General features: G+C 45.4%; 1 protein-coding gene across 2 annotated transcripts in view; it reads right to left on the reverse strand.

The window, feature by feature from the left end:
- Nucleotides 1–14,728, reverse strand: part of AP1S3 (adaptor related protein complex 1 subunit sigma 3) — a 57,641-nt gene extending 42,913 nt beyond the window's left edge. For both annotated transcript variants that reach the window (XM_044241698.1, XM_044241697.1), the window contains exon 1: nucleotides 14,588–14,728. In XM_044241698.1, coding sequence (XP_044097633.1) covers nucleotides 14,588–14,590 — 3 coding nt within the window. In that variant the 5' untranslated portion in view covers nucleotides 14,591–14,728. The remainder of the gene's footprint in view (nucleotides 1–14,587) is intronic.
- Nucleotides 14,729–15,175: the final 447 nt, after the last annotated feature.

The following is a 15,175-nucleotide window of genomic DNA, read 5'->3' on the forward strand; positions in this document are numbered from 1 at the left end:
TTTAATTTCACAGCAACGAATTCAAGCCCATTAACCATTCTTATGTGTGCATTACTCTGCATTCCACAGAACACTATCCTACCAGACAGAACTTTATCATCTTAGTTTAATTGGCTAATGAAGAATCAGATATAACAGGTGATGATAAGCCTCTATGACAGAGAGTGGATGATTATTCCTTTCATCTCCATACATGTGAAAACAACCACTTCAGTTGGTCACTTGTCAAAAGTAATCAAGAGATCACAGGGCCTCTTTCTGAGCAAAGTCAGGGCTCCAGGCCATGGACACGCTGCGTTGCTAAGAGAAGCAGGAAGTGTGAGTAGCCACAAGCCATCACAATCACGATAACTACCAGCAGGAAACAGATAGTAAATGTTGATACGAGGCCCCAGACAGATGTCCTGGAATACCCATGTCAGTGACTAACCTCAAAGGTAGTCATTGGCAGAGAGGGATTCCAACACAGATACATCTGGCTCTAAAGCCTGAGGTCTTGCCACCATCCACACATCAATCCTTCCTTCCAACCGGAGGCAGTCTTTGAATGTGCACAGCATACATGAGACCACTAGTTACAGCTCCCCAGCCTTCCTCGTCTGTGTTAAATAGATACCTAACACTACCATCCACAACCTCGTTCAGTGGAAGACTACAGGCAATCCTCATAACCTGACAATTAGAACAAAATAGATTAGCTAGATTAGCTCTCTACAGAAGACACAGTCCAATCAACCATGGTGTGGTCATTCCACCTCAGGGACAGCAACCAGAAGAAGGCTTCAGGATCCACTCAACAGTAGCTTGTCTGACGACAGCTGTGTTAGCAGCAGTGGTCTGCTCACACCTTGGAAAAAAAGGACAATTTGGAAGAAGTTGTGAACACAGCTCCAGGAGAAAAGGTGCCCTGTCTGGCCTCTATAACTTCTCAGGGATCCCTTCCTTCAGGAAGACGCAAGTCTTTTGACCACAGTTGAACACAGTATTCCACATGACAATTACACTAATCAATAAAAACGACCCGGGGCACCTGGGTGGCTCAGTGGGTTAAGCCGCTGCCTTCGGCTCAGGTCATGATCTCAGGGTCCTGGGATCGAGTCCCACATTGGGCTCTCTGCTCAGCAGGGAGCCTGCTTCCTCTTCTCTCTCCTCCTCTCTCTCTCTCTGCCTGCCTCTCTGCCTACTTATGGTCTCTCTCTCTGTCAAATAAATAAATAAAATCTTAAAAAAATAAATAATTAATTAATTAAAAAATTTAAAAAAATAAAAATAAAAATAAAAACGACCCATTGCATGGCGGGTACAGTTTGGGGCACATTTACATATATTATACTGTTGAATCCACACACTTAGGTGACGTATTATATTGAAGATAAAAGACATTACGTTTCTGACACTTAAAAGACTTTCCTGGAGTCATCAAGAAATATAGGTCTAGGCATTGCTTTCGGGGGGGGGGGGGTCATCGCAGTCCACCACGTGTTGACAGGACTGAAGATGGACTTAACATCTTCAATTTGAACAACTGTTTTTCTTTTATGGGATCTCCCAAACAGCATGAAGTATGGGGGGGGGGGCTTGTTTGTTTTTTAAAGATTTTATTTATTTATTTGCCAGAGAGGGAGAGAGAGAGAGAGAGAGAGCAAGCACAGGCAGACAGAGTGGCAGCAGAGGCAGAGGGAGAAGCAGGCTCCCCGCCGAGCAAGGAGCCCGATGCAGGACTCGATCCCAGGACGCTGGGATCATGACCTGAGCCGAAGGCAGCCACTCAACCAACTGAGCCACGCAGGCGTCCCTGTTTTTTGTTTGTTTTTTTTAAGGGAGAATACAACAGATGTTTTGGGATCACTTTTGCTGGAAATAACAATTCTTTACATGACCCAGTAGAGAAACTGGCAATGTTAGAAAAGCACACTCTATTTTCTCACTTCTTCCCCTTGCACAACATCTTAAATTGTTATTTTAAAATCCAGAAATCAAATCTAAGTTTAGCAGTGTGTAGCTACAGAAGAAGTGATGAAGTCATTGGCACCCATAAATGTGTGAGTTGGCAGTCAAACTGATATTTAATCATAAATCTTTCAATGATGTTATAAAAAGATACCATCCCAAGATGCATTGGTCAGTTCTATCTCAATAAAACTGGGGAGAAAAAAAGATGCTTTTGTAAAGAAAAGGAAGTTCTACTCTGTTCATGAATGTCTTCTTTTGCAGCTAATAAAAAGAACTTCACAGCTTTTTGGGGTCACTTTTGCTCAAGATCTAAAAATTTTAGCTCCCACAGTCAAGACTCTACTACAGAATATAATTCTAAGTTGGAAGTATGTCATAGAAGCATTCAGGTTGTAGTTATTTGCTAAAAATGCAATGATTATTGAAAAGCTATTCTGTTCTTTGAACTCTTACTGATAAAATGTAGTTATATTCACTGGGTATAAGAAGGAACTCGGGAAAATGAGATTTAAAGGCTGGTTTTATTAAAAAGTCTTTTTTTTTTTTGGTGCAAAATGGTGGCTTATTAAAGAATGGGGACAGGAGCTGTGGGCAGAAAGAGCTGCTCTAAAAAGTCTTAATGTCACTGTGTTAGCAAGATTTAGTGTGGTCTTTAAAATCTCAGCATTTTGACCCTGAAACTGATTTACATGGGGTGGAGATAGCACCAATGCAAATTTTATTGGGATAATGTTTGCTAAGCTAGTTGCTCCAAAAATTACTTTCTACCATGATTTAAAAGACACTTTTGATATTGACTTTACTCATAAATATGGATAAACATCACTTAACCAGACAAGCCTATTATTTCAAAGAAGGTCATTCTGAAACACTTTTTTCTCAGAACAAAAGTTATTTCTCTCACAGATCTAGACAAGGAGCCAAAGTTGAAGCCTTCACATTCAGTCCTGCATGCTTCAAAATGTTTTATTTTTAAGTAAGTGTAATGTTTGAATTTTAATAGGCACTGACATATAGCCGCTCAATAAATATTTACTGCCTGAATTTTGTTTTAAAATGATCATAGGCAGGACTCCTGGGTGGCTCAGTGAATTAAGCATCTGCCTTTGGCTCAGGTCATGATCCCAGGGTCCTGGGATCAAACCCCACTAGTGGCACTCCCTGCTCAGCGGGGTGCCTGCTTTTCCCTCCACCTGCCGGTCCCCCTGCTTGCGCTCTCTGTCTCTCTGTCAATCTGACAAATAAATAAGTAAAATCTTTAAAAAAATAAAGTAAAGAGGGCACGGCTTGCATGGAGCACTGGGTGTGGTGAAAAAGTAATGAATAATGTTTTTCTGAAAATAAATAAATTGGAAAAATAAATAAATAAAGTAAAGTAAAATTATCATACATAAAGATAGGCTCAAGTTCTTCTGAGAAATGGGTATAATTGTTCAACTTACTTAAGACAAAGAAGTTGAACATAAAACTTTACATTTCATTTTAACACCTCAAATCAATAGCATCTGTCTGTGTACATACTACCCTCCACCATCCAAAAATACAACAGAGGGACAAGGATTTATTTTAGGCACTTGTCCCAAGCAGGGCCTGTCACACTGCTCATCGTCCACATCTATGAAATGATGGTCCTGAACAGAAGAGAAAAAAAGGCAGACCTTCCTGGATGGTCCTCCAGATGAACGACATGGAGAAAATCTCCTGTCTTTCAACACCCTCCACCGAAGCACTCCACTTTTCTTCTGTACTAGATAGCTGGGTATTTTGGAGAAGTGTGTGTGTACGTGTGTGTGTGTGTTTTGTGTTTTCCAAACTTGTTCCCCCACGCACCCATGCCAGGGGGCTTCCCGCCCTGAAGCACCTCCTGCCCAGACCGGTCTCACCATCCGGCCCCTCCTCCCTGCCCATGTCTGAAATAGGTTCCTCCCCAAAGCAGGTCTGTAACATGCTTTCAGGACTCCTGTCCAGATGTCTGTCCACTTCCCTATGAACCCTAGCCCCTGCGGACCACAGCTTCATTTTCAACATTCTTTGAAGAAAGCCAGTTTACGGTAGCATACAAGCTGCTCTACTTACATGTTCCCCCCTTCCCTGCCCCCCACCATGGGGTCAGAAGCATTATCAATTCTGTTTCCTTTCGAGCTCCTTCATCATCTCCAAGTCTGGGTTTAGACCACAGTAGGTATTTGGTAATTTTTACCTAAAGCAAAACAATAATGCTGTGCTTCTTTTACACTTGATCTGACTGAGGCCAAAACTGCACCTACTACCATGCCTAGACTCTGTCAACAAACAGATGTGCAAGCCGCGCAGTGACTCACTAACTAGTTATGTGCGCTCGGAGTTGGTGGGGTCATCGTTCCTTCGGGCCCGCTGCAGCCACGAGAGCTCCACCTGCACACTACAGGGAGGACAAGCCCAAACCTCATCGGCAGCAACACAAGGACATGCGGGTCAGCAACCAGGCATCAGGCCAGCCCTGCCTCGGATTCTGACCCATTCGGAATAGTGTGTTAGGTTCGGAGAGGCAGAGGATTTTCTTGTGGCTCATCACAGACTGTGAGAGCCAGAAAGGATTTTTAAGAGACTATGCCTCAGGTCCGTGCTTGCTTCCTGAGACAGCAAGAACAGGCCCAGGGACGCAGGGGAGTGGGGAAGGTAAGAGCAATGAGCAGGGCTGGGTGACGGCCCGAGTCCCCTTAGTTCCAGGGCAGCCATCCTTCCAAGTGTTAGGCTCTTCTGCCTTTCTAGTGATGTCTCTTATGCTACTATTAAAATGACCTTTCCTTCTCTTCTCCAAACTATATGAAAGTGGTAGAAGACACTTTGCAGACAGACCTGCAGGGTAGGCGAGGGAAAGAACCGCAGATGGTGTTTTAGAGATATACAAGAGAACTAACCCACTTGGGAGACCACACACACACACACACACACACACACACACACACACTCTCTCTCTCTTAAACACACCTGCAATTTCAGTAACACTGTACCTTGGCTGGTAAGAAGGCAACTCATCTCCAAAACCAAGCAGTGGAATGAAGGAGTGAAGTGAGATGATTCCTGACTTTGAACAAGCCTCAAGCACTTTTGATCCATTTTCCCAAAGCTTGAGGAGGGTATTAACATCTTTCTTACCTCTAAAATTTAAAAAAAAAACAAACAAAAAAAAAACCAACTTTGTCCTTTTGAGCTATCTGGAAAATCCACCTGTGAGAAAGACTCATTCCTAGATAATACCAGATGAATCCTGGGATAGTGGGGTTGACAGGGGGTGTCAGGGAGACACCAGGCTCTCCTCCAGGATTTGCATTTCCTTTTAACTGCCTCTTTACAGTCTGCTTATTAACCCCTTCCACTGACACATATATCAGCACCCACACAGTATGCTCTCTTCTGAAAAGCTGAGGGCAGGATCGCCCTGTCCTTCTGGACTCAGTCCTGAGCCTCTCTCTCTCCCACAAGCCCCTCCCAAGTCCTGCGCCATGGAATTCCTGCAGTAATTATATAATCTGAACGACACGCCTTCATGCTTAATTATCCACTCCCACACTCATCTCGATTTGCTACGCATGTCACAAATGTCTTCCCAACGACACGAGTGTCTTGTAAATCAAGGAACCGATCTTATACCTGTGGGTTTTGCTTTTCTAATAACCTCCCCAATTAAGAACTCAAAGAGGAGGGGTGCCTCAGTGGCTCAGTAGGTTAAGCCGCTGCCTTTGGCTCAGGTCATGATCCCAGAGTCCTTGGATCGAGCCCCACATCGGGCTCTCTGCTCCAGGGGGAGCCTGCTTCCCCACCCCCCCACCCCCGGCCTACCTTTCTGTCTACTTGTGACCTCTGTCTGTCAAATAAATAAATAAAATCTTTAAGGGGGAAAAAAAAAGAACTCAAAGAGGAAAGCAAGTGAGGAAAAAAAGAAAAAAACCCTGAAAAGTGATTCACATATTATTTCTTCATTTATCACTTCGGCTGGACAGAGTAATCAATTGGGAATATACCAATAATACCTGTCAATCATTTAAATTTTGTCTCATAGTAAATACGCCTCTCAAATAAATAAAATCTTTAAAACAAAAAACAAAAAACAAAAAAAACGCCTCTCACTAGGTTTTTTTCCTGGAGTCTTCTGAGAGGCAGACTGGCTTTCGGTTCTGTTTCAAATCATTTAAGGAGCAAAATGATACTGGAAATAGCAAACATTCCAGGCAACTTTCACTACGATTTTGAAGTCGAATGAAACATTAATATCTTGGGACCCTATTCGTATTTCATAGTGATGCTTATTTGATCTTTTTTAATGCGAATTTTTTTTGTGATCAGGAACAAACTTGGTTTGAGAGACTACGCTTAGTATGCAGCTTAGTATGCAAACCTCAGCACCCTGCATGGTAATGACCACTTAAATGTTGATTAAGAACTTTCATTTTTTTCCTACAGCAGCCTACCTAGCTAGCACTCATTAAAAATCTGTCCCCAGGGCCTTTATACCTTGACAACGATGTCTACAGCCTGAACAAAATTTGTTAGGAGGCGGGAGATGGCGTATCTGTCAACCTCTTTCAAAGTTCAGGTTCAATATGAGAGACAGATCTGCCTTGCTATACAGTTAAGTCTCCCCTTCCCTCTTAGCTTTTTACCAAGACAGTTGATGTAGATTATCTGAATCCTTAAAGTACATAAGTCATGAGACTGAATAAACTTTGAAAAGTAGGACTCATACACCCTGCACCTAGAATTGAGGACTTGGCTTCTTAGTAAAGAAACTGAAAGTACTTGTCTAAGAAATAAAAGAAAAATGTTCCAGACCTACGCCGGGTAATTGAATCCCACTGGGAAAACTAATCTTACAATAACCCTTACTTTCTCCCACCTCCCCAGTGTTTACAGTCTATGATATTTTGTTCCGTTAGTTCATTGGTTCAGCTAAGTTTCCTAGGGAGAGAGAAAAAAAAAAAAAACTTATAAACTATTTTTAAACATTTTTTTTTCCTGCTTCTCTTAAAAATAGCCTTGCTTACATTGATGGAATGCGTTCTAGGTGCCAGGACTCACGCAAAGGGTTTGGACTGAATTATCTTGTTCGATCTTCAGGTAAATTGAGGAAGTGGGCCCAGTGTGAGAGGGATAAGCAGAGTGGTCAAGATCACAGAGCTTACATGCAGGGCCTTAGGCTGTCTGCCTCATTCTCTTCCTGGACACATTGCCCTGACATCTGACACCCGCCTCTGCAAGTGGCTGCAGACAGGGGGGGGGGGGGGGGGGGGGGGGCCGCCACGCTGGGCAAAACGCCCTCTGTGTCACTTCCACAGGGAACAAGCAGCTAAATATCCACACAACAGAGATACAACAGAGATGTGTCTTCCAACAGCATGTCCTGTCCCCCTGATGAAATTCTGACACTTCTCTTAAAAGTCAACATTTTTTTCAAGTCTTTTCTAGTTTCACCTGCATAACAAAAAGTTGATACCTTTTTTTTTTCTTTTTCTTTTTTTTTCAGGAAGGCAAGGGAAGCTGGGGGTGTGCAACAGAAACTGAAATTAGGGGCAGAATAATTCAGTGATAGGGGCGCCTGGGTGGCTCAGTGGGTTAAAGCCTCTGCCTTCGGCTCAGGTCATGATCCCAGGGTCCTAGTCTGCTTCTCCCTCTCTCTCTCTGCCTGCTGCTCTGCCTACTTGTGATCGCTATCAAATAAATAAATAAATAAATCTTTATTTTAAAAAAAAAAGGATAATTCAGTGATAATCGGAATCTGATACCACATTTGATGGGGCTTCTGGGTTTTTTCAGAGACATGACTTCTTAATCTCCACTGGAATGTCTGGCTCTCTATTGAATGCAGAGAGGCCGACCCCAGGTGATCTGACAGCCATCTCTGTACTTGAATGGTTTAGTCCTATGAAGCAACCAGAAACATTGAACATTGTTAGCATAAGTTTTGAGAGTCACTGAAGTGAGAGAGATGAATCAGATTTTTGCCCCCTCAGCTATTCTCGATTCTTACATGAAAGCAAGGTACAAACAGAAATCTCAGACATCTGGCCAAGAGCCCAAGTTAGAGAAGCCTCTGTGTATGTGTGTGTGTGTGTGTATGTGTGTGCACACATGCATGTGCATATTTTCAGGGAACTTTTGTTTCCATCCAAATTCCAGACACATCCAACCTTAAAAAGTTACAAAAATAGGGGAAAATAAAATAGAGTTTTGCTAGAGAAGTAATATAAATAACAAAATTTTTTAAAGTCATTTTTTATATAATTTAGAAAATATGACATTCCAACAGAGGAAACTGAAAGGCCGAATAGAGCATACAATAAAGAGTGAAACTTTATCACACTAGATGTTTCGAGCCCTTCTCAGAAAGAATCACTGTTTCTTGTATACCCTGCTAGAAGTCCCCAGTTTCTATATGGGCGTATCTGCCTTATTTTACACAAATGGGGAGCTAATTTACAGGATTTATGTTGATAAATGATACCACACCCGGATTTTTAGGGCCGACCAGGAAGGGGCTGAAGAAGCCATAACGTCCGGCACCCAAGACTCCATGTGACATGGACAAAGGCAATGCCTGGGAGAAGGGTATGGATCCTGAACTTTCTGTCCAGCCAGAACTGGTTCAGGAAGTGACCAAGAACCAGCTGAGGTGGCTGGATGAAGGGACCCTCCTCCTTAGGCCACAAAGGGTTGAAATGGCAGAGCCTGACATAGCCACCAAGGCCAGGACTGCTCCTAATTCCACATGCCCTGATTGGTCCCTACATTGCCCACGTCAGAAATGTCCGCAACTTCCATGGAGTAAAAAAGAGATGATGATTTTCCAATGCCTTATAATAGCTTCTTCTGTGTAATTGATACAAAATATTTAGAAAGTTCAGAGAACTTCCCGCCAAGAACATGGGCTCCAGGAAAGCATGAGCTTCCGGTTTATTTATGCAACCTCTGGGGCCTAGACACAGGGCTAGTTTCCATGAACACAGGGTCCTTACCTGGAGCCCTGAGTTCAGAAGGATCCTAGACTTGGTTTAATGCTCTGCAGTCATCTGGAAATTCTTAGTAATTTTGAACAAGGGACCCCACATTTTCATTTTCTATCGGGTGCCACAAATGATAAAGCCAGTCCTACCCGAAGCACTGCCTGTTATAGTGCAGGTGTCCAATTCATTTGTCAAATATACAGTGAAGTAATGGAAGTTACCTTAGAACACAGGTCAACAAACCATAGCCTACAGCCCAGTTCTGGCCCTCCACCTGTTTTTATAAATAAAGTTTTATTAAAACATAGCCACACCCATTTGCATCTTGTCCATGACTGCTTTCACTCTGTAAGAGAAGAGTTAAGTGACAATACCAGAGACTAGAGGACCAACAAAGCTAAAATACTTCCAACCCAGCCCTTTACAGAAAAATTTTTCTGACCCTTGCCTTAGAACACCAGCTCAACTTTTTTGTGAGATGTAGTGTGCTAATCTTAAGCAGTTGGCCATAAACAAGATATTTCTTGGGTTTTTATATTTAAAGTTTGTACAAACTTTGCATCTTGGACCCAAATGCATTCGTGATTCTGTGTAGAGGTTTTTAATCTAAGATGATCTGTATATGTCACATTTATCCCTTGCTGTTCCCTCTCTATAAGAATGAGTAGAAGAGGGACGCTCAATCAGTTAAGTGTCTGCCTTCAGCTCAGGTCATGATCCCAGGGTCCTGGGTTCCCGGCTCAGCAGGGAGCCTGCTTCTCCCTCTCCCTGCTGCTCCTGCTGTTCGTGCTCTTGTTCTCTCTCTGACAAATAAATAAAATCTTTAAAAAAAAAAAAAAAAAAAAAAAAAGAGCAGAAGCACAACAGCTTGCAAGCAATGGCCTCAGTTTCCCCTCTTTATTTTTTTTTTTTAAGATTTATTTATTTATTTATTTGACAGACAGAGATCACAAGTAGGCAGAGAGGCAGGCAGAGAGAGAGGAGGAAACAGGCTCTCCGCTGAGCAGAATGCCCGATGCTGGGCTCGATCCCAGGACCCTGAGATCATGACCCAAGCTGAAGGCAGAGGCTTTAACCCACTGAGCCACCCAGGTGCCCCAGTTTCCCCTCTTTAATGACACAGTGTGGAAAGAAAGCTCCTGTAGCATTTAAGTATCCACACACCCACCATTTCTTACCAGCTCTGAAGTCCTCCTGGAAAAGATCCATCAAGGACATTAAGTTATGGAATCCTGAATGCCCTTTTTGACCTAATGTACTATAGGTCTGTGTCCCATCGCACTGAGAGACTAAGGACTGCTTGTATTCTTTTCCCCCAGGCACATTTCAAAAACTCCTTAGAGACAGCCATTTCAGATCTGAGTTCTCAGGCTTGAGACTCAGTCAGAGTTTTTTCAAAGGCCAGGTTCCTTATAATAGTCAATGGGATTTCATTCCTACTGTAAATAATTTGCAGCACTCCTTTCTCATAGTTAAAATCCACCATTTATCCTGCTATCAGGAGCCACATAATGAGCACATTTTCTCCAGCTGGTCAGGATGCTGGCGAGACAGATAAGTCCAGCCCTGAGAGGATTCAAGGGGCTTTGCATCTGGCTTCTGTGTACATTCTCTCCTGTCACAGGATCTGGGGGATCCAGGTAGTCAACGGGAGTTTATCCTGGGTCAATGGCTATGATACTTTGGGGAAAACAAAGAATTCCATTAGAGAAGAACAAGATATGCCAGAAAGGAGACTTTCTCAGAGGCAAGTAAGGGACCCAGGAATGAAGTGACCCCAGGGGAGTCTTGGACCACTGGGAGAACCTCTGGCCATTGTAACTACAAAATGACATTGAAGGAATGAGTCTTGGAGATACCCAAAACTGCTTATCTCTAGGGACTCGTCAAGGAGTTCTCTTTGTTGGTGTTAGGGGTGGAGTGAAGAGGAGGGTTAACTTTGGTCGATAATGAAATCATTCATGGGACCCAAAAGGACACACTGAAAATGCCCTGTGGGAAATACACAACCTGCTGACCATTTCCTTCCAGCTGCTGTTAGTAAAATGCCATAGAAAAATCACAAGCTATTCATGGTACTTGCCACAGAAGCCAGTCATGGGAACTCAAAAGTAAAATTCCTTCGAGGGGTAAATACAAGTCTCACTGATGTTGCTGGGAGACCTTGGAGAAGGGCTGTCGTGGTTTACCCTCTGGGGACAACTGAATACCACAGAGGGGCAATTCCCTCCCCTATTCCCAACCCCCTCTACTCACCCCTGGCCACACTCACCTCTGGCCAGTAGCCCAAACCAAGTCTGGGAGCAGGAAGGCACTCATTACTATAATAAACGACTTCACCCTCGAACTACAACTTAAACTATCAAAATAACTACACACTTATTACAATTCCCTTAAGGTGGGACAATTAAATTGATACACTGGGTGGGGAGAGAGGGATCACAGCAGGATCCAGGTTCTTGTTAGACTTCTCCCCGCTCAGCCTCTGCACTCCTCGTCACCCTTCCAGTTCCCACATCATACAATGAGATGAGGATGAACACGAGCAACTCTGAATTACTTGATTTAGGGAAAGGGTGCACTCATGCTGTTTCCAACTAACAACAGTTCTGATAAAGAAATGGCTTCACAGTTCAGCTCGGGAAGTGCTCTCTCTCTCTCTCTCTCTAAAGAAAGATTTAAAATCACACCAACGAATCCATTTTTTCCTTCTTTTTTTAGTGTAAGCAAATCTCACTTGGGATAAACAACATCCATTATGAGAACTGGCTCTGCAACACAAGATGATTCATATTTCAAAAAACTCTGAGCTTCTTTCAATGGGTAATTCCTCTATTTTGTTGACAATGTGGTTTAAAAAGTCACTTCAACTTTTCAGAAGCATACAGACTAGATAGAGCAAAACTGACTTGCGTTTTTACTAAAGGTGTTCCCACAGCTTTTTAAACATCACCCTCTAAATCCTCACCGCTACCTTTTTACAGAAAAACAGAACAAAGAAACAAATAAAAGAAAATCCTCCTTCTTCCAACAACATTGTCAGCCATTCAATAGTAAATTCTTCCCGCTAAGATGTTTAAATACACTGGGCTCAGAAACCACGGGATTCCTTGAAACACAATAACCCTACGTTGTTCTCCATGCCAGAGGTTTCAAAAACAAAGCCAGGGTGCAGAAGTACAAAGCTGATTCAAACAAGATACTCCAGATACAAACACAGTCCCAAGATTCAGGAGGTATGAAGTCTCTGTGCTAGAAATCTGGACCACCCACACAAGGGAATGAAGAACTCTTTCCTTGGGGAGGTAGCAGGCGGGATGCTGTAAGCCATCTTCCAGTTTCCTAGAGTAAGAGTTGGCAACAGTCAGGAATGGAGCAGGAGAAAAACAAGGAGTCAGCAAGTGGCCCTCGAGGAAAGGCCAAAGCTGCTGGGGGAGGGGGGTTACCTCGTGGCAGGAAGAACAGATAAGATGCCATAGTCCCTGAGCTCTTACAGTGGGCAAAGCTGCTCTAAACTCATTCACTTGCATTAACTCACAGAGCCTGTCTCTGACTCCTTTACACTCTTAAAAATAGATGGCCCCCAAGACCTTTTATTCATATAAGTTGTTTCCTTTGGTACGTACTGTAATATACATTTAAATGGGAAAATTTTTTAGATATTTACTAATTCATTTTTAAGTAGTATTACACATTAACAGAAATGACTTTCTCATGGACAGTCACAATATTTTCCAAAGAAAAAAAAAAAAGAAAAAAAATTGTGAGAAGAGTGGAACAGTTTTTTCAAATCCCCTTCATGTGCGGCTCAATCAAAGGCAGCTGGGCTCTGAGCTGCTTCTGCTTTCCAAACTGTCACACTATCCCAGGGCATGTTGGCCTCAAGCAAACGCCACAGTGAGTCACATAGGGAACAAATATGAAAAAGGCAAATAATATCATAGTGCTATTATGAACTATTATGAAAATACTTGGGTCTTGCGGACCTCTGAAAAATTTTAGGGACTCCTTAGGGTCCCCAGACTGCACTTGGAGAACTCCTTCTTATTATCCCCATTTTGCAAATCAGTAAACCGGCACAGAGACGTCAAGGGGACTGTGCAAGGACACATTGCTAAAACAGGTCAGAGCAGGTAAAAGGCAAAGAGCATAATACTTACCTTTATCCGGTTGCTGCAAGGATTGCCTGAGACGGTGAACAGGAAGGGTTGAGCATCCCACCCGGCCCATCAAGTGCTCAATAATAATATGAACATTTCTGTTGGGCAAGGCCTGGTGGAAAAGCTAGGGAAACTTCACATATTTTTGACTACCTGATTATATGACACCAGCAAGGAAAAAGAAAACTCCACAGCAAGTACCGTCTAGAGCAAGGATCCTGCCCCTGCTCTCAGGGTGGAAGTAGCATTTGGTACTCAGAAATGCTAGGGCCGTATTCCGCAAATGATAACGGCGAGCTAGGCACACTGTCACGGTGTTCCTCGGGAAACCGGAGCAACAGAGCTGCTCCATTATTTACAGCCTTCTTTTTGCATCCCACTGTCCTTACAAGGAACCCTCAGCAAACAACCGAGGCACCTCTAGTCTGTGCAACCAGACCTCCTGCAGGAACCAGCATCTGTGGCCTCCTGTCCAGGGGCTGAGCACCCCACTGCACTCCTTCCCCACCGATTTTCTGAACCCACAGGCGCTCCCACTCCTGCCTGAAGTGGGGGCTCAAGTCCTCAGAGTGCAGGTCACTTCTGTTCCTGCTTTCTTTTGGGAAATGAAGTCACCTGGGGAAGTGGGACCCCTGTACTCCCAAAACACAAACCCCGGACTGAAGGCTTTGGTAGAGGCGTGGGAAGCTACTGTTTTCATCCAACTGCTAGCCAGGATCTCTCACCTGGAGCACCAAAACTCCTCTCCCTGTGTCTCCTTGTTTCTACATGGACACCCCTCCTCACACACACCCCAGTTCACTCTCCACCAACAGCTTGAAGCATTTTTTTTCCAATGTAGAAGGAATGAGGTCTGTGATCTTGCTAAAACTCTCCCAAGACTCAACTCCGTGGGAATAAAACCCAAACTCCTTCAAACTTGGCTTCTAGGACCTGCCTCAACCGGCTCTCTGGCCTCCATCTATCTTCCTGATACAAGCCAGGGCTTCTTCTCTCTCGGGCCTTCGCTCTGTCCGCGCCCACTACGGGCAGGGCCCCTTCAGGACCTCCAACAACTCAGACGTCCCCTCCCCAAAGAGGCCTTCCCCGCCACCTCCACCCCTCCAACCGGTCGTAGCGGAGACTTCAGAGCGCTCACTCGCAGAGGTACCCTTTTATTCCCGGCAGACGACACGTCTCCCCGCGCACCCGCAGCCTCCTCTGAGAATGTAAGTCCCCCCCCCCCAGCACAGGTCCGCCGGGTCCCCCGCGACGCCGGGAGCCTGGTCCCGTGCCCCGCACGCGCGACGCGCTCAGCGAGCGAGAGAATGAATGAAGGAGCTGCGCTCGTGGCCGCGGGTGGCCCGCGCGTCCGCCCGGGTGGCCCGCGCGTCCGCCCCGTCCGGCGGCTGGACCGCAGGCGCGCGCGGGCTGGGAACCGTTCGCGGCTTCCCCCCACCCCCGGCCCCGCCGCCGCAGGTGCCTCCCGCCGGCGCGCACTCCCGGGTCACTCACCATGGTGGCCGGGCCTCCGCCGACCCCGCCCGCCGAGCAGCGAGCGGCGAGCGCGGTGGTCACGAGGGCGCAAGGCGAGCGCAGGAGCCGGGCGCGGCTGACAGGTGAGGTGCCCGCCTCAGACCATGGCTGCTTCCCACAATGCCCTCGAACGGAAAGTTCGCAGACTCCTCCCCGCGCTCCTCCCCTCTCCCTCCTACCCCTCTCCCCGCTCCTCCTCTCCCTCCTCCCCGGCTTTCTCCTCCCCTCCCTCCTCCACTTCCTCCTCCCCCTCCTCCTCTCCCCACTCCCCCGGCCCCGCGCTGCGGCTCTCCCAGCCCGGCGCCCCGCGGGCGGCAGCAGGTGCACTGGCACCTGCCGTGCGCCTCTGCACCCCCGCACTGGGAAGCGCTGAGCAGGGAGCCCCGAGGGGGCTGCTTTCCGGATTCTGCCCGGGGAATGTGTCATTCATTTATTTGAGAAACGTGTATCTGCCCTGGCCCTTGCGAATACACTTAGGGAAAGTGGCAGAGGCAGGCTAGTCCTAAACCGCGAGGAGAAGCAGTGGTTGGCACATCCGGAGCTAGAAGCAACTACTTGCCCCGATTT

This window comes from Neovison vison, chromosome 3 (genome assembly GCF_020171115.1).
Source record: "Neovison vison isolate M4711 chromosome 3, ASM_NN_V1, whole genome shotgun sequence".
NCBI lineage: Eukaryota > Metazoa > Chordata > Mammalia > Carnivora > Mustelidae > Neogale > Neogale vison.